At 38.0% G+C, this 23,431-nt stretch overlaps 4 protein-coding genes across 8 annotated transcripts in view; 2 read left to right on the forward strand and 2 right to left on the reverse strand.

The window, feature by feature from the left end:
* mgat4a (mannosyl (alpha-1,3-)-glycoprotein beta-1,4-N-acetylglucosaminyltransferase, isozyme A) overlaps positions 1 to 3,036 on the forward strand; it is a 34,527-nt gene extending 31,491 nt beyond the window's left edge. The window contains exon 17 of the mRNA XM_005798050.2: positions 51 to 3,036. Within this exon, the coding sequence (XP_005798107.1) occupies positions 51 to 77 (27 nt within the window). The 3' untranslated portion in view covers positions 78 to 3,036. The remainder of the gene's footprint in view (positions 1 to 50) is intronic.
* A 180-nt stretch (positions 3,037 to 3,216) lies between these two features.
* LOC102227411 (cytochrome c oxidase assembly factor 5) lies at positions 3,217 to 5,702 on the forward strand. The gene is made up of 3 exons (XM_005798051.3): positions 3,217 to 3,453; positions 5,147 to 5,230; positions 5,359 to 5,702. The coding sequence occupies exons 1-3, from the start codon at positions 3,352 to 3,354 to the stop codon at positions 5,398 to 5,400; spliced, it is 228 nt and encodes a 75-aa protein (XP_005798108.1). The 5' UTR covers positions 3,217 to 3,351; the 3' UTR covers positions 5,401 to 5,702.
* A 30-nt stretch (positions 5,703 to 5,732) lies between these two features.
* On the reverse strand, positions 5,733 to 11,971 carry LOC102220146 (inosine-uridine preferring nucleoside hydrolase-like). Of its 4 annotated transcripts, none has more exons than XM_023337525.1 (7): positions 11,824 to 11,971; positions 11,386 to 11,463; positions 11,061 to 11,248; positions 10,782 to 10,961; positions 7,299 to 7,410; positions 6,277 to 6,413; positions 5,733 to 6,171 (listed from the first exon to the last, which is right to left on the reverse strand). In XM_023337525.1, the coding sequence occupies exons 3-7, from the start codon at positions 11,238 to 11,240 to the stop codon at positions 5,824 to 5,826; spliced, it is 957 nt and encodes a 318-aa protein (XP_023193293.1). In that variant the 5' UTR covers positions 11,241 to 11,248; positions 11,386 to 11,463; positions 11,824 to 11,971; the 3' UTR covers positions 5,733 to 5,823. The 4 variants fall into 4 exon arrangements, with proteins under 4 accessions (XP_023193293.1, XP_023193294.1, XP_023193292.1 ...); XM_023337526.1 differs by having other exon boundaries at positions 11,783 to 11,971; XM_023337524.1 differs by having other exon boundaries at positions 11,386 to 11,481; positions 11,824 to 11,840.
* Positions 11,972 to 13,583: 1,612 nt separating this feature from the next.
* LOC102226115 (pyrimidine-specific ribonucleoside hydrolase RihA-like) lies at positions 13,584 to 23,243 on the reverse strand. 2 transcript variants are annotated; one of them, XM_023337616.1, is made up of 8 exons: positions 23,119 to 23,243; positions 21,250 to 21,305; positions 21,054 to 21,164; positions 20,678 to 20,865; positions 18,634 to 18,813; positions 18,452 to 18,563; positions 16,661 to 16,797; positions 13,584 to 15,690 (listed from the first exon to the last, which is right to left on the reverse strand). In XM_023337616.1, exons 1-8 carry the CDS (start codon positions 23,178 to 23,180, stop codon positions 15,352 to 15,354), a joined length of 1,185 nt encoding a protein of 394 aa, XP_023193384.1. In that variant the 5' UTR covers positions 23,181 to 23,243; the 3' UTR covers positions 13,584 to 15,351. The 2 variants fall into 2 exon arrangements, with proteins under 2 accessions (XP_023193384.1, XP_023193383.1); XM_023337615.1 differs by lacking the exon at positions 21,250 to 21,305 and having other exon boundaries at positions 13,585 to 15,690; positions 21,054 to 21,162.
* Positions 23,244 to 23,431: the final 188 nt, after the last annotated feature.

Raw genomic sequence — 23,431 nt, forward strand, 5'->3', positions numbered from 1 at the left:
CTACTCGGGCGAATAACTGAATGAAAATCTGGCGTGCTCTCTCATTGCAGATCCACATAAAGAGGGTATCTGGCTGATTGTTCTGCAGGAGACACATGAATCTCAGCCCCTGGAGGGCCAAAATCTCCCAGACTGCTAATGCGGGGTCTCTAGTACCTAGCAACCAGCAGAGAAGTGATTAGAGCTTAGAGTTGTCTAAGAAATGCCAGCTCTCTGTCCCCGTTCTTCCTGATTTGCTTTGTTTTTGCTTCTTATTTATCGGTTTCTCCCCTCTCTTCCTCCATGACTCCCACACTCTTGTGAATTCCATTTATTTTTGAGAATGGAAACGCTACTGTCTGCAATCAACGAAGGATGGGTGTGAAGACGTCTGCTCGCAGCAGCTCGGACTCTCAAAGTGACTGTGTTGCTGAGCAGCTTGGAGACCAGTCAGATAGTTGCTGGATGAAAGAGGCCGAATCTTTACAGGTGGAGAGAACCAGTCCACCTGGCCGGTTGGTGGAGATGCTGCCAAATCCCTCAATTACTCAATGCTGCCACACCTGGGCGAGTGGGGGCATTGCACTGTCTCTAGTGCCTCAGCGAACCCAGCGATGATTAAGAATGTCTACGTCTCTAAAGGCCAGTTGTTCTCCGTTCCGAGCAGAAATGGTGGAGGTCTACCCTCCAACACGTGACTCTAGATTAATCAACACCAGCCCAAACAAAATCTTTTTGTCTTCACTGCAATCAAACAAATACCGGTCCCGTTGTTACGCTGGTGAGCTTATTGTTCCATCTGAGTGATATTTGACTGTAGGGCAGCCTAATGATCCATAAAGAAAATCAGCACCTTGACGTCCAATCTTTCTCACCTTTTTGTCTGACATGCTGTTTGACCTTGAGGTCAGTTTATAGTCGACTAACTTGGACATTAGCCTGGCTAAATTTCCCAGAAAAGATATATTGTTATACTGATATTATTATTATTATTATTATTATTATTATTACTACAGCTATGACGATCTATGAAGTTGACTTAATTTATTGGAAATAAATCTTTAATTTGTACAAGAGGTAAAATATATTTTTATTCTAAGAGATGTTTACGGTAGTTACGAGTCTGTTTTTATGTAATTTTTTTCTTTTTAATCTGAATTGCTTCTGTGCATCCTTATATTCAGGCATACATTCACCTCGTTGCAAAGTCCTGAATCGCATTAATTTGAATTGCATAGAAACCTGTTTGCAGGGTTCCTACACATTAAGGAAACTTTTAATTCGCACTCCATGCTTTGTAACAAACGTGTTGACTTGTGTAAAATTAGTTTTCTAGAATCTTCTGTGCTCCACTTTCAAGAACGTAAAAATCGGACGTTTTGAAAACACAATCACAAAAACAATCAGTCGCAACCTTTTAAGATATTGAGATAATGATGTGCTATGAACCTTTATTTTAATAATTTATCAGGCTACAATGGGAAAACCAAGAAGATGATCTTGAAGTCTTGGATTTTGCTCTGTAACGACTTGAGTAAAGCTATGGAGTCTGTTATATCGAGATAATGTAACTGTCATGACAAAATAAGCTTGAGGATTTTATCTCACTATAATGAAACAATGATGCAAGTAGTGCATGTGAAAACACCCAAACCATTTGTTATACCAACAAAACAAAACTAATTTGAGATTTCAATTTCTGAAGATAAAGTGATAAAAAATTATCAAAATAAAATGATCAGTATGAAGAGTTAAAAGCTGTAGTGCTTGTTATCCTGAGATGATGAAACTCAACTTGCCTGATATCTTGATATCATAAAATAAGCTGTAAAAGTATCATGATTTTAATACTGCAGCTAGCTAAATGTACAGAGAATTTAGCTATCACAATAAAATCAAGTTGGTTGGTTAGGCTATTAGAAAACTGATGTAGAACAAGTGGAATATTGAAATATGTGAAGTGTAGGAACCCTGTTGTAGATATGGGTCTAAAATAGGACAAATGTGCCTTATAACACAGTTATTTTAAAAATTGCCCCAACATCTTTATAATTCGTTCCCTCTTGGTTTCTTCCCTAGAAATACATTGTATGTTAATATTTAAAAATAACAGTATAAACTGATGTCAAAGATGATCTTACTGCTGTCCAAAATGAGTGAAAGACGTAGTTATATTAGCTCAATCTCTGACATAGCGATATTTGCACTGCTTTATTGTTTTTTGTTTTGTACTGTTTTTGTTTAAATCGCACTGTCCTCATTGTACCTCACTTTTCACCTCCACGCATCTTTTTAACAAATTCAGCCATTTATTTTGTCAATTTTTATTGGACAGGACATGACTACTGATCATTAGAGTGCACTTCTGATTGTACATACTACATCTAAAATATATATTCTATCACTTTTTTTCCCATTTGAAGTAGTTTCTTTCTACATTTTCATGTTTGTGGCCAATTATCTCAGTGGAAACTATTTGTAAGTAAAACTTGACTGATCTTTTGTATTAGTGATTGTTGTTTTCATTGCAAAGGGGGTTAGTGAAGTGCCTTTAGGTGGGATTGTTTTCTAATGACTCTAATTTCTGGCTTATGCTTGTTTGCATTCATGACATGTACGGTAATTTACAAACATTTTGTTTAGATCTAAATGGGTTTTAACCCAATCGAAGTATGTGCTCCGTCCAGTCTCTCTGGTTCATCTTTTAATTTGGAAAGCTGAGCACAGTAATGTTCGAAAATGACATTTTCCTCCTTCCACGATGTTTCCTCTGCTTTCATAAACAAAAAATGAGCACATGTAAGGGAAGAATTGTCGTGTGATCTTCGGGATTTCCCCCGCTCCTTTTTAAGGAAGAGGGACAGGAAATGAAAACAAAACAAAAACAAAAAAAACCACACACACACAAAGGACATTCACCCAATCACCTCCAATGCTCATCAGTTTATGTGCCTTCATTGTGTTCATGTGTTTGCCTGACTTTGGTGATATTTTTTGGCATCAATTTTCCATGAACGTAAATTTTAAATAAACAACTGTTCTGGTTAGAAGTAATGATCATATTTTGTGTTGTGATTTTGTTCTTCTCTCATCACTCATCCCAACCGCATTGCCAGGTTTTATTTAAGATGCTAACATCAACACACACGGCCAGAAATTCACCTGAACGTCACATGATTTGAATACATGGCAATAAAAACTACAAACGTTCCCAGCATGCACACGCACTTCCGTCTTCCCGTCATGCCTTTCATAATCATGGCGGCTGACAGTGTCTCATAACATTTACGTGTCGCCCGCTGTTTACGCGTGAATTATTGCAGCTCTTGGTTTGTAAGCGTGTTTTCTTGTTGTTTGCGTGACTTCTGAAAAATGCCTAAATATTACGAAGATAAAGAGGAGGACACCAGAGCCTGCGCTGGCATCAGAGAGGACTTCAAGGCTTGTCTCCTTCAGCATGACTGCGTAGTGAAGGTAAGGCGGTGCACACTTCAGGTACAAATGGAAATAAAAAAAAACTATTTACACCGGATAGGCCATTAAATAAGACCACACAGCTGAATCCAAACACGCTCGTTACGGACTCTTTAATTAATTTATGCAACATTTTAATGAGAATAGTTGCTCTATTTAGCAGTGATGTAGTTAAAAATGTCATATTTTTAAACCAAATGTCTAGGTAAAAAATATTTCAGGTTTACTAGCTCAACTTTGCATGCGGCTGTGCAACACATTCTAAATTGTAGGGAAAATGTTTGTAGCCTCCCAAACAGAAACGATTATTTTACAGGATAATTGTTCTGACTAATATTCTGATTAAATAGTCGCTTTCCAGCGACGGTACAGCTACACGGCCAATGCTAAACTCTGAGTTGATGTTTACTTTTCCAAGCAAAGTAATTGAAAATGTGAATTTCGTATTAAAAGACAAAATATCCAATTTAAAAACGAGGTTGAAAAGAATTTTTAATTTTTTTTTTAATCCAATACAGTTTTATTTATAACGCACTTTAAAGCGTTATAAATAAAAACAGTTTTAAAGGCCCGAACATAATAATGATAAAACAAAACAAAAAAAAACCCCATCAAAATGTAATAATTAAAAATATAACATTGGACACAAGAGTTAGAAAAAAAATTGAAATCAAAAGCAGAAAAAAGATCTAAAAATAAGTGACATAATGGAAACATAAGCTCACTTCTAAAAAATAAAAGACCTGACCTTTGCAGATTTACACATTAGCCGTACTCCTTCCATTTCTTGATTACGATTTAACTAAACTCCAAGGGTTGTTCATTGCCGTGGAGATATTTTTTTTGTATCCATCCCCTGACTTATACTTTTCAATATAGTTTCCTCTGATATGATGGGAGTGTTGTTTTGTCTTGATGTTGTAATGGCAGCCAGGAATACTGATTAATCAGTGGCTGGACCGTCCAGATACAAGTGTTTCTAAACTAGAATCACTTGTTCTCAGGCGACCTCCATTCTCCATTTATAGCTAATAGCTACCAATTGGCTGGACCTCTGTTGAATTAGGTCAGTCACTTTACAAAGGGTCAATGTTTATGCAGTCACTTATTTTATGTTGCATAGTGTTACTTAATTGTCCTAATTTTATAGAAATAAGTCTTCACTTTGATATAAAAGGCTTTTTTTTGTATTTTCTTTTTGTCACAAAAGCCTAATTGTATTGATCAAGATTGATTTGTAAAAGCAATAAAAAGGGAAAGCATCAAAGGGAGTGGATACTTTTTATAGATGCTATTCATTCACTCTGGTCTTAAAAAAGAAAAGTCAACTGGTACGTTGATGTAAAGTTTAGTAACTTACAACAAAAGTCTTTTTATTGTTCATTACTGATTTCTGATCTGATCATACCAGAACATTTGTACCAGGAACCTTTCCAAACAAGAAAAAAAATGTAACGCTTCAGGGTCACATATTGCAACATCTCCTATTTAAAACAATTAAAAAAAGGTTCTTTGATGCCACAAATTTAATGTATTTGATAGAGAAAATACATAAATCGTAAATGCATTAAAGAAGAAATACTTGTCATAATTTCAAATCAAAGCCTAAAACTTAATCAGTGGCCTTTCTAAAAGCTCTTGTGACTGTCTCAGTATACATCGGTGTGTTTTAAAGTGTCCCTGCGTCTCTCAGGAGGGAAAGCTGCCCAGTGAGTGCCTGAAGGAAGGCCACTGCAAAGCGCTGCAGACGTCATTCTTTGAGTGCAAGAGGTCCATGGTGAGTCAGTCAGCTGCAGTCACTCAGTTACTGTACGACGCTGTTTGGTACAAGGCCTTTAATGATAAACACTAAAGGCCTTTAATGTCTAACGAAAATAACCAACTTTAAACATCTTCTACCCGCAGCTGGACACAAGGTCGCGATTCAGAGGGAGGAAGGGATACTGAGGAACCAACTGATGTTTCGTTGTGACGAGACTGAACAGTTTGTATGCTTGTGTTGACTGATATCAATGCAGCAACGTGTGTGATGCTGCACCTTCAGCATTATGAACACCTCACCTGAAGCACAGGTGGGGAAGAGTAGCAACAAACTACAGGATGTGAAAGAACCCACAGCAGGATTAATGATCTTTAACGTGGGGAAAGACGAGAGCTCTCATTGGTTGTTCTCCTTCCGTGTTAGAACATTTTATTTTGTTATTTTGAATGAAAATCATCAACTTCAATAAATAATGACCAAAGTCAAAGTTTTGTCTGTTTAAAGTGGAGTCATTTCATTGTTGAGGTAACTGGGTTTTACAATACAAAAACTAAGTGAACCACAAAACGTGGAGAACAGCACCGACCTTCAGTATGAAGTTAAGACTCTCATTTCAGAGCCGCCATCATCATCTTCCTGAACTTCTCCATGTCTACTTTTTTTATGATAAAAACTTTGTGCGTCTTGTCCAGTAAGCCCAGAGTGTCCACTACCATCATCCCTCTGGTGTGCGTGCCCACCAGCTCCACGCTAACTGGGAACTGGTCGCTCTCTATGACGAAGGAGTCGTCCACGGCGGCCGCCATGGCGTACGAGTCGCAGGAAATCAGGCCTGACCCCGCGATGAACTCTTTCTCGAAGCGTTCGGTTTTCGACGCCTCGATGCTGTGGCTGAAGATCTTCGCCATGAAGCGAGCTTTGTGGCTGTTCTGCGCCAGCCAGGCGTCGCAAAAGTCCTGAAGAAACGAAAACGTTCAGCGGCTGCAGTGTTTACTGTGGATAAATGATGATAATGAGTCGCATTCATCCACATATGACAAAATATGGAAATGAGAGGTTACCCAAGGCAACTTGTTGTAGCAGGTGAACTCCCAGCAGGCCAAGTAGGTTGGACACTGGTAATCATTCAGCACGATGTATGCAGCTTCTGGATCAGCAGTGAAGTTGAACTCGCCACACACCGAGGTGTTTCCTCGGGCTGCAGAACAGAACCACAAAACAAAAGTCGGTTTAGACCAGAGCGCTGCAACTTTTGCAAACCAAAGATTCATTTTTGTCTGCAGTCCAATAAGGTGAAACACGTTTAGAGCTGCAAATATTGCATAACCTTTTGTAAAAAAAATAACCCATAATATTGATAAATATCTACTATAGGAAATATGGTTTAATAAGAACCACCATTTCATTTAATCTAATAGAAGAAGGATGGATTTTCTCCAATAGGACTTTGCAATTTGTGGAAAATGATGTAAAAAAAAAATTCCCTGTCCTTTTCAACTAAATGACTAGTGACAAGAAATATATCTTAAATACTATAAACAACAAAAGTTTCCACATTTTGGATGTGATGCACAAACTTTTTGTTGTGAGGGACAAAATGGCAAAGTCAAAAGTACTCGCAACCCACAAAATACTATTTTAAAAACTAAAATCACAAAATGTTGTGAATTTTTCTAGTAGCTAAACAATGAATTAAACGTGCAGTGTTTTAATTAATAAAATAAAGCAGTCCGATTTTCTGTAGGAAGAAGATGTGTAAATAATTGCATATCCAAAACTTTAAAAGGATTTTGCCTGTTTGCCTTATTAAGAGAAAGTCACCCAGTTTGCAAATTCTTCTGGGCTTGATTATTAAAAAATGAAAAAAAATGTAGCCTATTAGCAATAAAACCAGAATTTGTGTCACTCTTACTTTGAAAATGCTTTCTGTATTAAACCAAATGTAACCCCTAAAAGCATATTTGTCACTAAACCTTTGAGTAAAGATAAAAGTCAGTGACTTTATACTAATATACTGTGACCTCCCTTTAGCTGCGATAAACGTCGACTCCTTGAAACTAGCAACAATCAGTGTTTCACTCACACTCGGTGTTCCCTCCCATGATGTAGAGTCCTTTGAGTTTGGCCGGCAAAGACGGATCCATCCTCACAGCCAGAGCCAGGTTGGTGAGGGGCGCCGTGGCAACCAGTAACACCTGAGAGATGTAAAGTACATGAACAAATAAGGACACCCTATGAAAACCTGTTTTTTTTTTATTTCGTTTGCTTTTTACATAAACACATGGATATTTTAAAACAATTCATGCAATACTGATACATGTAAGTATGGACGTTTTAAAAATATATGTAATAGTAAAAAAAATGCTATTTCTGGCGTGGAACAAATGCGGACACTTCTACGTCTGTTCCTGCTTAATATTGTGAAAGTAACATTTAGAAAACGCATAATGAGAAATTTGTTAGTAATTTCTGGAAGGTTTTCCCTGTTTAGACCTGATATGTTTAGTTTGACTTTAGCAGTATCTAAGTCTATTAAGGGATCTGCAGCGGACTCAAAACATTTGGAAAACACTAAAAGACGTGTACAAATGATGGACATTCAAAACAGCTGCCCAATAACTCAGCCCTGGAAATCTACATGAGTTCACTCCGGTGACGATGCTCAAGATGTTCCCAAATCTCTAAAATGTCATTAGGAGACCTAAAGACCAGAAAGACATATCTTATGTTTTCGCTTTCTTTTCCAAAATCAAAGAAAAAAGACCAGATTAAACGCTAATATGTAAACATTTCGGTATAAAGAATTTAATATTTAATCATGTGCCCTCATTTCATCACATAATACGGAGTACACAGTTGCTCATACATGATGCCATCTTTGTGACTTTAGCTATGTATTTTACCTAGCATTAGCATTCACATTTTAACTAAAGCATTCCCTTTTAGCTTTATTTGAAGAGTGTTTTTTTTTAGTACCAAGCAGGCAGAATTTTAATATTGCTTCTTCTAAAATTCATACTAATCACCAAATCCTTTTTATGTACTCTGTCTTTTCTGCAGCTTAAATCTTTAATTTCTGCTTCTTGAACTATTACCCATTAATAAGCATGCTCAGATCTGCTGAGTTTGTTACTGAAATCCTTCCTAAATTTTCTCAGGAAATAATCTTGCAGTAAGTCGTCACACAAGCCCAGCTAAAGTATTCACACACTAAACATTTTCACTTTTTGTTTTTTTTACATAAAAACCACAGACTTCAGACTTCAGGTTGGATGGAGAACATCTATGACAATCAATCTTTAAGTCATGCCCCAGATTCTCAGCTGATTTTTTTGTCTGGTCTTTGACTGGGCCATTCTAACACATGAATATGCATTGACATGAGCCACTCCAATGCAGCTCTGGCGGTATGTTTAGGGTCGTTGTCCGGTGTTCACTCACCGTCATACCAACTCAAACCAGCTTCTCTGCTTCTGCTGAAATAAGCATCCATCCCCATGGCATGACTCTGCCACCACCACAATGTTTCACAGTGAGGATGGTGCGTTCAGGGCACTGCACTGAGATGGTTTTCTGCCTCACATGGTGATTTGTGGCATACAAAGTTCAGTTTCGGTCTCATATAACCGGAGCACCTTCTGCAATGTTTGCATATACAGTTGTGTTCGAAATAATAGCAGTGCCTCAACAGCAGCAAGAAAATCACTGGTTTTATTAACATTTCAAACTCTATACCCCAGATAAGTTTCTGGGGGGTAAAATAAAGGTATAGAAAACCAACAAACCCAACAGGACAGCCATGCATACTGTGGATTCTGTGAAATTGAATGATTAACTGAAAAGGGTGTGTTCAAAAAAACAGCAGTGGTGAGTCCAATTAGAGAGGGCATCAATTAGGGAGGGTATTCTGGGAAAAAAGGGTGTTAACAGGTGATCCGTATTTAAGGATCAAGACAACTGGCATGCTGGCTGTGCATTTCTCCTGAAAAAACAATGAAAATGGGTCGTTCCAGACACTGTTCTGAAGATGAGCGTTTCCTAATAAAAAAATTGATTAAAGAAGGGAAAACATACAAAGAGGTGCAGAAAATCATTGGCTGTTCAGCTAAAATGATCTCAAATGCCCTGAAATGGGAGCAAAAAACTGAAAAACGAGGAAGAAAAAGAAAGACAACCCCTCGAATGGACAGAAGAATAGCCAAACTGGCGAAGACTCAGCCAATGATGGGATCCAAGAGGATCAAGCAAGACCTTCAGTTGACAGTGAGTACTGTGACAATCAGAAGACGTCTTACTGAGGTTAACCTTCCAGCAAGAAGCCCCCGCAAAGTCCCACTGCTGAGAAAAAGACATGTGCAGAAGCGTTTACAATTTGCCAAAGAGCACATTGACTGGCCTGAAAAGAAATGGCATAATATCTTGTGGACAGATGAAAGCAAGATTGTTCTTTTTGGGTCTAAGGGTCACAGGCAGTATGTCAGACGCCCTGCAAACACAGAATTCAAGCCACAGTACTCACTGAAGACCATTAAGCATGGTGGTGCAAGCATCATGATATGGGGATGTTTTTCATACTATGGTGTTGGTCCGATTCACCGCATACAAGGGATCATGGATCAGTTCCAGTACATCAGGATCCTGGAAGAGGTCATGCTGCCATATGCTGAGGAGGAAATGCCTTTGAGGTGGACCTTTCAACAGGATAATGACCCCAAACACACCAGCAAGCGAGCAAAAGCATGGTTCCAGATGAACAAGATTCAACTGATGGAGTGGCCAGCACAATCCCCGGACCTTAATCCCATCGAAAACTTGTGGGCTGACATAAAAAGTGCAGTGCATGAGGCAAAACCAAGAAACGCTGAGGAATTGTGGAATACAGTGCAATTATCCTGGGCTGCAATACCTGTGGAACGATGCCAGAAGTTGGTTGACTCCATGCACCACAGATGTGTAGCAGTCATCGGAAACCGTGGTTTTGCAACAAAATATTAGTTTAGGATACTCAGCTAGGTTCACTTATCAAGAATTTCTTTGTTTGTACAGTACATTTTTGAGTTTCCAAGGAAAGATGGCAACACTGCTATTCTTTTGAACATGCCATTTCTTACTTTATTTGAAATATTATTATTATCATTTAAGTTTTGATGACTTTGCGCAATTGTTTTGCTTTGGAATAGAATGTACTGTGTCCCCAATGTATCTGTGTTCATTAAAGTACAATTTCTTTGAAGAATTTTGACATTTACTCATTTTTCTGAAGGCACTGCTATTATTTCGAACACAACTGTAGTTAGGCTCTACCTCAGATAGATAGGACTTCTAACTATCTTAGGTAGAGCCTAACTATCTTTAGTTGCTTCTCAGATTAATGCTTTCCCTGCCATGACAGACTCAGGGAACACAATGAACAGTTCAAAGCTATCAATCTTGTTTTCACAGTCTCTGTTTCTTCATAATGCTGTTTGCTCCCTAAAGTTCTTTAGCACACACATTGACCATGATTTGTATACACGAGGAAACGATCAAACGTATCCTGTAGATCTGACAGTCCTGCGTCTCTCACCTCTCCTGGGTTTTCGTTAACAATCCTGACTATGGCCGACACGGCGCTCTCCTTCTGAAGCTGGTCCAGACCTGGAGCGTCGGGGTCAGGAGCGTCGCCCAGCCCGTCCTTCCCATGAAAGGATCCCGCATTTAGTCTTTTCCCAAGGATAGGCTTGTCAGCGCCTTTAAAGACTGGAATCTGGCCCAAACAACATCAGTGAGAACTCGGTATGATGCAAAGAGAACAACTTCAAAACGTTCCAATATGTAACAGCACTAAACAGAGATAATGACCCACTTCCAGCTTATTGCAGGCTTGGAGAACCCGCAGAACGTTCTTGCACACGTTCTCCACCGCGGTGTTCCCGTGCACGCAGGTGATGCCCAGGATCTCCACATTGGGGGCGGCCAGCGCCAGCATGATGGCCTGAGCGTCATCCACGCCACAGTCCACGTCCACCAGCAGCTTCTTCTTCATCCTGAACCCTGCAAGAGCACACATTCATGTCTGACTCAGAAACAATCACCTTAAATGTTTCATTTTCAATACAGTCTGAATGTAAACTGGACTTCTGAAACATCTAATTAGATCCTCACAAATGATCTGAAACATTGGCACGTACCTGGAACTTGATGTAGGAAGAATGAAGCGGTTGAAGTTCCTGACTAAATGTAGCCAGGGACAGTCGGCTGAAAACAACCTTTGAGCGGAAAACCAGCTGAATCATGAGCAGGTTGTACATGACGAAAGTTACAAAACAGGAGGCCAGATGCAAATTAATAATTTACTCAACAGTAGCAGACTGTTTAATTGTTACGTGGACTGTAAATAAACACAATGTGCTTTAGAGGTAAATCTGGAGAACTCAGACGACAGCCTTCAAAATCGCTGGTACAGATTCAGTGTTTTTAAATATAGTCTATACATCAGCACACTTTAAAAGAAAAGATAAACCCTGATTCCTAGAAAGAAGCTGAAATAAGGGGCAAAGGTCACTTTGCGTGATCTCTGTTCAGTACCTGCACACGCCCAGAAATGTCCCAAGTCTGAGACCTCCTACCTTCAAGTTAAGGGTCAGTTCTGTATCGTCTCCGCCGTAGACTGCAGCTCCAGCTGGGATGTTTCTGAATATCACTCACAACGTCACTGCGACTGCCACACCACAAAACACTCAAAGATTTTGCTTCTTCCTCAGAATAATTTAGGTTCCTTTTGGGAAATTCTCAGCAGGCTGCCATGCGCTTTTTGTTAAGTACAGATAAGATGCGTTATAATAAAAAAGAATTTTTGAAAATACTCCCATTTCTTCTTTTCTTGTATTTGTGCTGACGTAGAATTCACTCAGTGCTGCTAAAACCTATTTCTCCCCCCATATTTCTTCTGTTTCTGCTTTTTTTTTTGCAACATTACCATGTTTCAGAGCCTGTACAAATGTCACTATAAAACCAACATAGTCTGAGCTCATAAAAAAAAATCATTCATTGAGGGGAAAAAAAAAAATCAGCTGCCAACACCGACCTGACCTTATGTGAATTAATCCGTTAACCTAGTTACATGTTGAGCTGCTGAGCAGCAGCAACTGCAGGAGGAGACATTTTAGCCCACTCCTCTATGCAGTAATGTTTACTTTTAGCCATATTAGAGTTTCTTTTAGCATGTGCAGCCTGTTTAAAAATCTAAATTGGATTGTTACATTTTTTTCTCCATTTGTGGCTCTTAGAAATGATTCTATCCACTTTTCCAGACTGATGGTTGTCGATGACTTAATTCTCATCTGATTTTGAATTTCTTTAGATTGGGCAGGTTTTAATCAAGCGATTCTACAGATCAGCCAGTGTGTGATTCAACTCGGCTTTCCAAAAATGTGGATAACTCATTTAATAATGGCAGTAATTACTTTCCATATAAAGCTTAGGTTGGTTTGGATAGCTCGTTTCCCTGTCCTCAATTGAAAACAGATTTTTGTATTTACTTTTCTTTGTTCAATATAAGCATTTGTATGGTGATCAGAAAGATTTCAATATGTCAGTATAAATATGTAGAGGTGACAAATACCTTTTCACATACTCTAGATATCACAATGGCAGTGGAAATGACTAAAGAATTAACTAAAAAGTTGAAAGGCTGAGATTTATTGACAACAAATTAAAAGAAAACTGGCTGATGAATTTAAATAAAAATCAACTACTTAAAAACTATTAATGTTAAAGACAGACAATAAAACAAAGAATAATTGTGCCAAAAAAGAAAGAAAACAAAACTATCTTAGCCTTTCTAAATTAGATTTTTTTTTTTTTGCCATAACACAGAAAACTACCCCAATATGGATTAGATATGTTTAAAATCTCTCATCTGAAGGGAAACCATTAAATCACATTTCACTCTGACAAAAGAGGGGTTCTTGTCGTTCTTCCCATTTAAAATAAAAGTCTCTGCATACTTTTTATTAAAAGTTTCACATACAACATGGGAGACATTTTGGACAGTTTATCGACGGGGATAAAAGAGCTGGACCGGAGATTACAGAAAACGTTTGAAACGACAAAAACATACATTTTAATTTGATTCCACATTTGTAGAGTAGACTGGTTCTCTAAAGCAGTGGTTCTCAAACTTTTTTCAGTGATGTACCCCCTTAAAAATATATTTTTAGTCAAGTACCCCCTGACACGGGCAAAACATTTTTGGAATAAAACAGAGGTACAGTGCTGTAAATACCCTGTAAATACTGAATATAAAATTCAGTGCATGAACACACATTTATATTTTATCGAACTTTTTACAAAATAATTTTTCCCAAGACTTATTATGAGGAGCCTACTGATTTTTTAAAGATATTTTGAAAAGCTTCACATACCCCCTGCAGTACCTCCACGTACCCCCAGGAGTACGCGTACCCCCATTTGAGAACCACTGCTCTAAAGTACAAAGGTTGCTCTCATGTCAAATGTAGCTTGCCATCTACTATTTTAGTGTCGGATGTGCGGCCATGATGTTTTTGGCCGTACTCTACATAAGGGGGATTCACTCTGCCTTGAAACGGCTGCTGGGCGTAAATGAGTATTTATGTTTAAATCAGATCAGAGGCACAAAGAAGCTTGTTTAAATGATCATTTTTTGATTTCTGTTAATTTACAACATTTAACCTTAAAATGTTTCAGCATTTATTACACACAAGAAAAATCTAATGCCATCTTTGATTTATTATTTTCTTTTTAAAGTGGAGTTTCTTGTCCAACATTGGAAAAAAAGTGCAAAGCCTACAAAAGCCTTTAAAAAAAAATAATAAAAAAATACGAGCGATGAACTTTGAACCTCTTAGAACTTATGCAAAAGCTTGGTCTCTCTAGAAAGTTAACACTTCATGTTTAACCACAACGGTCAAACCTTTGACAGTTTCTACAGTTGGAGCACAGAAATCATATTTCACCCTCCATACAAAAACATTTTTATTATTGTTTTTATGTAGATGTAGATAATCTATTGATTATAGATTTGTGTTTATTTTCAATAAACACAAATCTATAAAACGCACATTAAAAAGTTATAGGTCCTCTACAAAAGCTTCAGGCTGAAGATCCTTTCAAATCTACATCCAGGGCCGGCCCATAACGTCTGCATGCCATCTCGCTGTCCTAGTGAAAGCCTGAAGCAGCACAAGAGGGTGGTAAGCGACACCCGATGTTATTCATGATTGAATGATGAAGTCCTTCCTTTTGCTTCCAATTTGCCAGCAGAGGTAGTGAGAGTCAAGTTGGAAAGTAAGTGTGCAGCGCTCCATAGTTAGAAAAGGTGCTGCTCTGCTGTCTCCCAGTTTTGTGTGAATGTCAGAAAATGAACCTCTAACGCACAGAAAATGTCTTGAGGTCAGTTTTCTTGAAGCAAAGTCAGAGGTGATGGAGAAGCACCAAACTGACCTGAATGGACTCACATCAAGCAGCAGTTATTACTCTGTTAAAAAAATAAAAATTAGCAAAAGACAAGAACCCCCACAGCAGCAAACCATTTCTAAAAACATTAGTTGCTGCTGGTGGACTGCCTTCAGGTTGTAATATGACGAGTTCAAGGCTTTTATAAGTATTGCTGGATGAAGCAGGGAATCAAAAGATTCCTGTGGTCAGCTGTGATGAGGAAGTTTTTCTGGTCTGTTGTGGTCATAACAGAATCCGTTTACGTTCGGACCTTCACCTACTGTCGAGGGATACGAATCAGAAACGAAATAATATCAAGCAGGTGAGCGAAGTCAAGAGTTTACCTTCTTGACCTCTTACCTTTTTGGAGGTAAAAGGTAAATCTCAGGTAAGAGTAAACACATATAGATGGATACAGTTATAGTCTCTCTGTAGTTTTATTCCATCTGTTTTTAAAGATAATTTCTCCTTCTGTGCTGCGTTTTGTAAGATACCTCCTTTATAGTTTGATGATCAGCTGACCACACACGGGCTGATGTTACACTTTTTGGTCACCAGGACTGAGATCTGATCATTCATGATGGAAATCAATACCAGGTGTGAATGGTCAGGCTTTTACCTGGATGACTGTGTCGTCTGACCTACCTAAGAAACAAAGTTCCCTCCATTCGCAGATGTCATTGCAAAGCTGCCATCATCATCTTTTTAAACTTCTCCATGTCCACCTTCTTCATAATACACGCTTTGTGCGTCTTCTTTAGCAGCCCTACAGTGTCCACTATCATCATTCCTCTGGTGTGAGTTCCTGTCAGTTCAACACTGACTGGATAACGATCGCTTTCTGTGACAAACGAGTCGTCCACCGCGGCCGCCATGGCGTACGAGTCACAGGAAACGAAGCCCGTGAAACCCAGGCATCCGCTGTCTTTCTTGGCCTCCTCCATACTGTGGTGGAAGATCTTCGCCATGAAGCGAGCTTTGTCGCTGTCCTGACCCAACCAGGCGTCACAGAAGTCCTGGAGAAAAGAAAACAGGCACAAACTGAAAAACGTACAAATTATAAATAGAAAAATGTGGCGCAGAAATCATCATTTAGGTATTTTCTTTTTGTTTTTCAGGCTCAGAGGAACAGAAAAATGACATCTGTAAGTGGATAGTTCTTTAAATCACCCTTGGATGAACACAGTTAAAGGACATGTTGTTAGAATGTGTCTGTGTCATTGATTCAAAAAGCAGTGTGAGGAAACACACCGCTCCAACATCAAGTACACACAAGACATTGTGAATAAAATGCACCGTTTAACAAATCCTCAGGTTATCTGAGCAGCAGTAAAAACTAAAACAAGACGCCACCATTCCAGATAAATAGCACTTATTTAGGACTGCAAATGTTATATGGTCTTTTATAATGTTTAATAAATATAGAAAATGTGTTCTAGCATTTAAAAGAACCATAATTTTATCTCCATTTTTAGATTTAAAAACCAAGAAAGATGCAAAAGATGTTGCAATAAAGTGGCAGGGATACAATTTCTTCTACGGGATGTTGATATTTGTAGAAAATTTAATTAAAAAATCATTTATTTCCTCTAAAATTTACATATTTCTACTTAATGTCTGTACACTATGAGCGCTTAAAATCAAAGTCAAAATTCTTTGGGCACAGAATCCAGTCCAATAGTTTCCAATCCAATGACAAAAATGTGTTTTGGGGTCGCACGCTCTTGTGAATATTTTGTGGAATTATTGCATTTTTTTAAAAAAAATAAAATAAAATTTGCCAAAACCTGCATTTGTTGTTATATCTTTAATTAAATACATTAGTTGGTTCTTTATTACTTTAATGAGAGCCATTGTAGAAGGTCCAAAAAGCCACTTGTGGCTCCGGAGCTACACAATGACACAATATTCTAAGTAATTCAGTTCTGCTGGATGCCTTAGTTCGTCTAACAACAAATTAGATTTAGGAGTTATAACGAGCCTTACCCATGGCAGCTGGCTGTAGCAGGTGAACTCCCAGCACGCCAAGTAAGTTTCACACTGGTAATCATTCAGCACGATGTATGCTGCCTCTGGATCAGATGCAAAATTAAACTCGCCACACACTGTGGTGTTCCCTCGTGCTGAACGAGAGAAGAACCAGGGAAAATAGAGATTAAAGTTCTGTAAAACCAAGATCAAACCCAAATGAGGACATTATGTATGTGAGACGAAGGGCAGAGCTTTAACAGAGCAAGAAGGAAAGATTTAAGACACTCCAGTGAGTCGCATTAAATAAATCTTAATTTTATGTAATTAATCTGCAAAACTACTTCAACAGCAGAGAATATATCTGTTACAATAACAGAAAAATCTGACTAAAGGAGGAAATATGTTATTACACAATACCAGACATTCCCACAGGCTATTAGGAGAAGTTTAGGATTTTTTCCTTTTTCTTAAAAATGAAAACTAGCCATTCTTTAGAGTGAAACTCTTTTCTACACAAAGTCTGAATCAGAATAAAAACTACACAGTCAGCTGAGGTGGACTCACTTATAATACGTAACGATCACCATAATTTATGCATAGCCAAGTGAAGAATACATGGTCTGATTAAGTTCATGTGCATTTTCCCCACAAAAACCAATACAGCAACCAGTGTAGTTTTCAGGGTTAGTTTCTCTCCTCGATGTGTTTCCACTGCAGAAACCACAGACACCAGAACAAAGTGCTCAGAAATCTGCGCTTTGAGGGAGACAGAACTTTCTGGATAAACCCGAACTAGACGCGTCCTGTTAGGAGGAGACTTAACATTACCCACTGGCTGAGGGTAACCAGAATTAAGTCTCGATCAGTTTATTCTTTATTTTTGTTTGCAATCACATCAAAGTTCAGCCACTTGTGCTAAATATCACTGTGTTAAATATTGTTGTTTACATTCAAGCCCATGGTTAAAATCTGCCAGGGTTTTTGTAAATAAATTGCTCAAAAGGAAGTGTGGGCTTCTGCTTTCAGCTCCTCTAGAGATTTGTAACTGGTAAATTTATAACATATTGCAGAGATTTATGTTCTCAGATACAGATCACAAACTTTCTCTGAGTCAAAGTTAGTCTTAATTCAGTTTAAGAGACTTGCCAGCATTAAACTGTCACAATTTATGCTTTCTAACAGCTGACTGTGATCCTAATCGGACCTCAGCCTTTCCTGATCTCAGATCTCTTCATTCTGCAGACACATTTGTCTGCAGGTGACTTTATAACCCTAATCGCTTTGTCTGATTTTACAGCTTTTAATCACAATTTCTCAGTTTGTGGATAATAGTTTTCTTTGGGGGTCACAAAACTTAACACATGCCTTTGTATCCCTTAAAGAATTTTATTTTATTTTTTTAGATTATGGCAGGATATGCTGCTTTTTAAGATCTTTTAATGTAATTTATGTTATCAGTCAAGTTCTATTTAAGTGAATTCTTGACTAAACAAGTCTCGCAGTAATCAGTCCTTTGTGTGACACGGTTAGCTGAATTTTACACAGCTTTTGAAAATACGCTGGCAATCACATTTAACTCGATAATAAATTAAATTATCAGCTTAAACTGCATTTTCTCTTTGTCCAATATAATTTTTGTTACATAATCTGAAACATTTAAGCGTGATAAAAAAATAAAAGCAAAAACAGAAGAAATCTGTAGCACTTTTTTATGGCACCGTCTCCGTTTTTATCAAATACATTTATGTTATTCATTGAACTTTGTGTATGAACATTTTATCCTATAGCCGTCAGTGTTTCACTCACACTCAGTGTTCCCTCCCATGATGTAGAGTCCTTTGAGTTTGCCCGGCAGCGTCGGATCCATCCTCACAGCCAGAGCCAGGTTGGTGAGGGGCGCCGTGGCAACCAAGGACACCTGGGCAGCGTACACAGACTCAGGATATGCAGAACGAACAGTAACACAAGTTTTACGCAGCTCTTCTCACCTCTCCAGGGTTCTCATTAACAATCCGGACTATGGCCGACACGGCATTCTCCTCCTGAATCAGGTCCAGACCAGGAGCGCCGGCGTCGGGAGCGTCTCCGAGGCCATCCTGACCGTGGAAGCTTTCATCGCCGACTCTGATGCCAAGGATGGACTTAGCAGCACCTTTAAACACCGGAATCTAGCCAATGAAAACAAGAGCACTGGTGAGAAATGTACTGGTCCAAATTTACCACATAACATCTTATCCTGGTGTTACGCAGTGCCAACATCATCATCATCATCATGTCTAAACTAAACCTTATGGTTTATGGACTTTTTGGATTGTGAGTGAATGAATAAACTGAAACTGAATTTTCTTTCTGGATCCTTTGTGAAAACATCAGAAAATCAGAATGTGTGACTAAGTGAAAACACAACAGCTTCTTTTCCAGAAAAGATGCTGCTAGCTTTTTTTCCTCTGACATTTTGTCATGTTACAACAAAAACTCTGATGCATTTTGCTGTTTTTTATGCAGCAAAATTTCTCAAACGTTTGACAAATAGCATTTGTGAACAGCAATTTTGACGTTAGCCTCAGATTCAAAATTTCATTAATTTTTTAGCAGCTTCTTCTTCAACATGATGTGTGACTGCAAATGTGTTTTATGGCTTTATTTATCCATTATCGGGAGATTTATGAAGTCGTCGACTTTCTCCCTCACCTGCTGTGCTCCTTAGTCTTTATTATGATGATGTTCAACTATGTTTACTAATCAGTCCCTCTAGAATTTCATGATTGTTTTTGTGATTTTCAAAATCATAGATTTTTATGGTGCTACTTTAGAAATATTAAAGCCCTTCCAAAATCTAGATATAGAAGAAAAAAGAATCAGACAGATTGAATACATGTACATTTTTATTCTTTAAAGAATTTGAATGGCTCAATTTTTGATACTTGATGTCCTACTTGACATCAAGTAACGCTGAGTCATCAGAAAGTAAGACATACTGCCACCTGCAGGTGAGAGTTAGCCATCACTTACACACAACGTTTTGACCATTTTGGCAGGAAGATTTGCAATAAACTAAAAATTATGTATCAGAGTGAAAAAAAATTATTTTGCGTCAATTTCCGCAATCTTGGAATCATGAAAAGCTGGAGGGACTGGTCAATAAACATCCAAGACCTTCTGAGAACAGCTGACTTAGACTTAATTTACAGATAGCGGACTTCTAAAGATAGCTAGTTGTGGTATGTTTCATTTAGGGGTATCAGAATGAAGGAGGCCGTCTATGTGTTACTTTGTGTTGGTCTATCCCACAAAATCTCAATAAAATACATTCAAACTTGTGGTTGTAACGAGAACAAAATTCATCATCCTCAAACTTCAATGACCGCAACACAATTTAGTCCATAAATAAATCTGTTTGGTCTTCAATACACTTTTTCTTTTAAGCTTTAATTGTTAAGGAAGAAAGTGGTGTGAAACTGAGACATACAGAATGGATGCAACTCCTGTCTGTGCTGTAAACTTAGAGGAACTTGTTGTCCACTTCTCTCTCTAAATCATGTGACTTGAGGAACTCATTGTTAGGCAGAAAAATTAAAACAGGCTGACTTTTCACATGACTCCAATGACGGCTAATTATTGTCATTCAATACAATTACTGCTCACATTTTAAGGAAATTCCAGAAATGTGGCATTTTAGATGATGATTGCAATCGCTAGGTGAAAATATCAAATATTCTAAAGCTTTTAAAAAAATATATATAATAATTCGGATACTTGTTGTCTTGGGTAAAAAGCTGGTTTATTCAGCTCTGGTGTGCTGGATGAAAGGTCGGTATTTAACAAAACAATCCCCTGCCCAAACCTCCATACAGTAGAACAACTTTTAAAATGTATTACTCCAATGTGTCAAAGATTAACTATGCCTTTTAATAACAGAAAAAATGAAAAGATTACAGAGAATATGTAAATATCTCAAATAAATACTAACTTTACTTAAATGACTATAATGATTTCTCTCTCGGGACTCTGTGGTTTTGGTTCTGTACCCACCTCCAGCTTTTTGCAGGCCTGGAGAACCCGCAGAACGTTCTTGCACACGTTCTCCACCGCGGTGTTCCCGTGCACGCAGGTGATGCCCAGGATCTCCACATTGGGGGCGGCCAGCGCCAGCATGATGGCCTGAGCGTCATCCACACCACAGTCCACGTCCACCAGCAGCTTCTTCTTCATCCTGGACCCTGCAACCCACAGACAAAAGACATCCTGTTTAATCCGAAAAGTAACTGAGTAAGTTGAACTTCTGCCTTCTAACCAGAAAGAGGAAACTATCAGTCCCTTGCAGTCAAATCTTTCCAGTTCTGATTTCAGTCTGAAGTGAGTTTTTCTTTTAGGGGTGGAGCATAAAAGCGATGAATATGTCTTTTACCTTCCACCTTGCTGTTTTGAGGAGCTTGCAGTTGCTTCTCCTGGCTGTTCTGCTCTGCATCCATCTGAGGCCTCCTTTTCCTCTTTTTACACTTGGATGACATTTTGTCCTGTGTGAGGAAGAAGAAAAACAAAAGAAAACAAAATGTGGGATTGTAAATTGAGTCAGTTTGCTCAGTGAAGCCTGAGCAAACTTATCCACTGCTGAGTGGGGACGCTGCAGCAAGCCGACCGCACAGGATGGAAAGAGAAACTGGAATAAGAGAAGGATGAGTAAAGAGGAAATAGTTCAATTCATGTGGAAGACTATCAAATTGGTAGGAAAAAGATAATTTCTTTCAGGCTGTGTATTTAGTAACAAATAAAGCCAGCCTCTGTGTAGATCTTTGTATCGTAGCTTTTTTGCAAATTGATTTGACATGCTGACATTTTTCAACGGTATGAAATCTGTGAAGATGCTCTTACAGCGTCTAGTACAAGTATTCATGTTCCTGGTGTGTTTAAGGTCATGTCTGGTATTTTTCTCAACATATTTCCTGTGTATTACTTGTGGAAAAATGTACACCAGAATACTGACTTTATAAAAAAAAAAAAAAGAGAAACCTTTCTCCTTAGTCGTTAGAGACATGTCTGGTTTAGACCAAACTTTATATCTTCTGAAAACAAGATGATTTTACAAGATTTTGGTATGGATTTTTATTTAGAGTATCTGACTAACGGGAGTGCCACACTTTAGAGATGTTATTTCTACAAATATGTTCTAACTGTGTTAATCTATCCAATAAAAGTGAAATAAAATACAGTTAGGTTTGTGGGTTTAACATGACAAAAAGAAAGTTCAAGTTGATTGAAAACCTTTGCAAGTAGCTATAATTAGCAAAGATCAATTGATATTAAAATCAAAATAAAATAACTTATAGTGAACACATTCTGCTAGTAACAACAATGATGCACAAGTGGAACAACTTCACTTCAATGGAAGAACTTGAACATATTTCCTTTGTCCTTTTTTATAGCATAGCTTGTTATGATCCAGAATCATGAGCTCTTTTCAATTTACATTAAAGACTTAAAAGAATAAAAACAGTAAATATGAACGTGTAATTAGGTGCTGAGGCGTCCAAGTGCTGGAGAACAAATGATCTTTTTAGGCAAGGAGTTTCTTTTTCAACATAAATTAATATGTTTTGTTATTTCAATCGATGTTTTGTTAAAAATCGATTGAAAATCGATTTTTTACTGCATGTTTATGTCTGTTAAGGCGAAGATGGAGCGGCACTGAAAGCAGCTCTTTAAACCATTCAGGTTACGAACACAACAGAGACACAATCAAAACTGTCAGATGACTTATTACCCGCGATAATAACTCAGAAATAGTCCAAATTAGGATGTATTTTTATTCCTTTCCTACTTACGGAAAGTTTCTGTTTATATCGTAGGTTTGTGGTGCCTTTCTATCCTAAAGAAAGATATAAAACTTCAGATATTTCACAAAAAGATATTAACATTCATGGAAATACCTCACATAACCTTATATTAAAGCAGAAAGTACGGCGCCCACCGTAAGAAAGGCTTGCAGTATTAAATTATGCTGCATAACTGATCAGTACAGTATTGCGAGGGAACGCAAAGGTTTTGCGAGGGAACGCAAAAGAAAAAAAATTCCCCATGTCCCCTAAGGGGCTCCGTACCGTAGGATCCAGTTCTCCTTAATGAAATATAAACCCTCCAATAAAATTAAATAAAATAAATTAATTTTTTTTCTAATTTATTTTGGCGCGACAAGACGTCAAACTCGCGCGTGGTAAAGTAAATCAATGGCTGGAGACAAAAACCGACACTACACCGGTTCAGATTAGACTAGAGAATTACATGGGATTAACAAAAACTACGGAACCTCTATTTAAAAATCTCTATTAACTGAGAACCACTGATACGTTAAAAGCGCAAATTTGAGGGTTTTAAAGCACGTTACGTAGCTCAATCACCAGCAGACACATGAGTAAGGAAAGTGTTTCTACGTTACTCTCTTTTTATCAGCTGAAGAACGCGTAGCAATGTCTCACCTTTTCACAGATATCTTGATAATATGAGATGCTACTGGCCGCAAAAACCTATTAAGTAACATTTATAAACCACAATAAAGTCAGTGGCACTCTGACAGCTGCCGTTGACTGTTTTTCCTTTTCCGGGTCAACCTTCTAGTTCTTCCTTTACTTTCCCGCCAGCCAGTAATTTATTAGTATTTGCATTACTGCCATCTTCTGGACATAATCAGTATTGCACATTTTGTTCATTTTCAGAGATATTTAATATTTGTAATTTCATTCTGTCAAAAAGCTAACAGTAATTAATATTACTCTTTCTGTAAATATCTCT

This window comes from Xiphophorus maculatus, chromosome 7 (genome assembly GCF_002775205.1).
Source record: "Xiphophorus maculatus strain JP 163 A chromosome 7, X_maculatus-5.0-male, whole genome shotgun sequence".
NCBI lineage: Eukaryota > Metazoa > Chordata > Actinopteri > Cyprinodontiformes > Poeciliidae > Xiphophorus > Xiphophorus maculatus.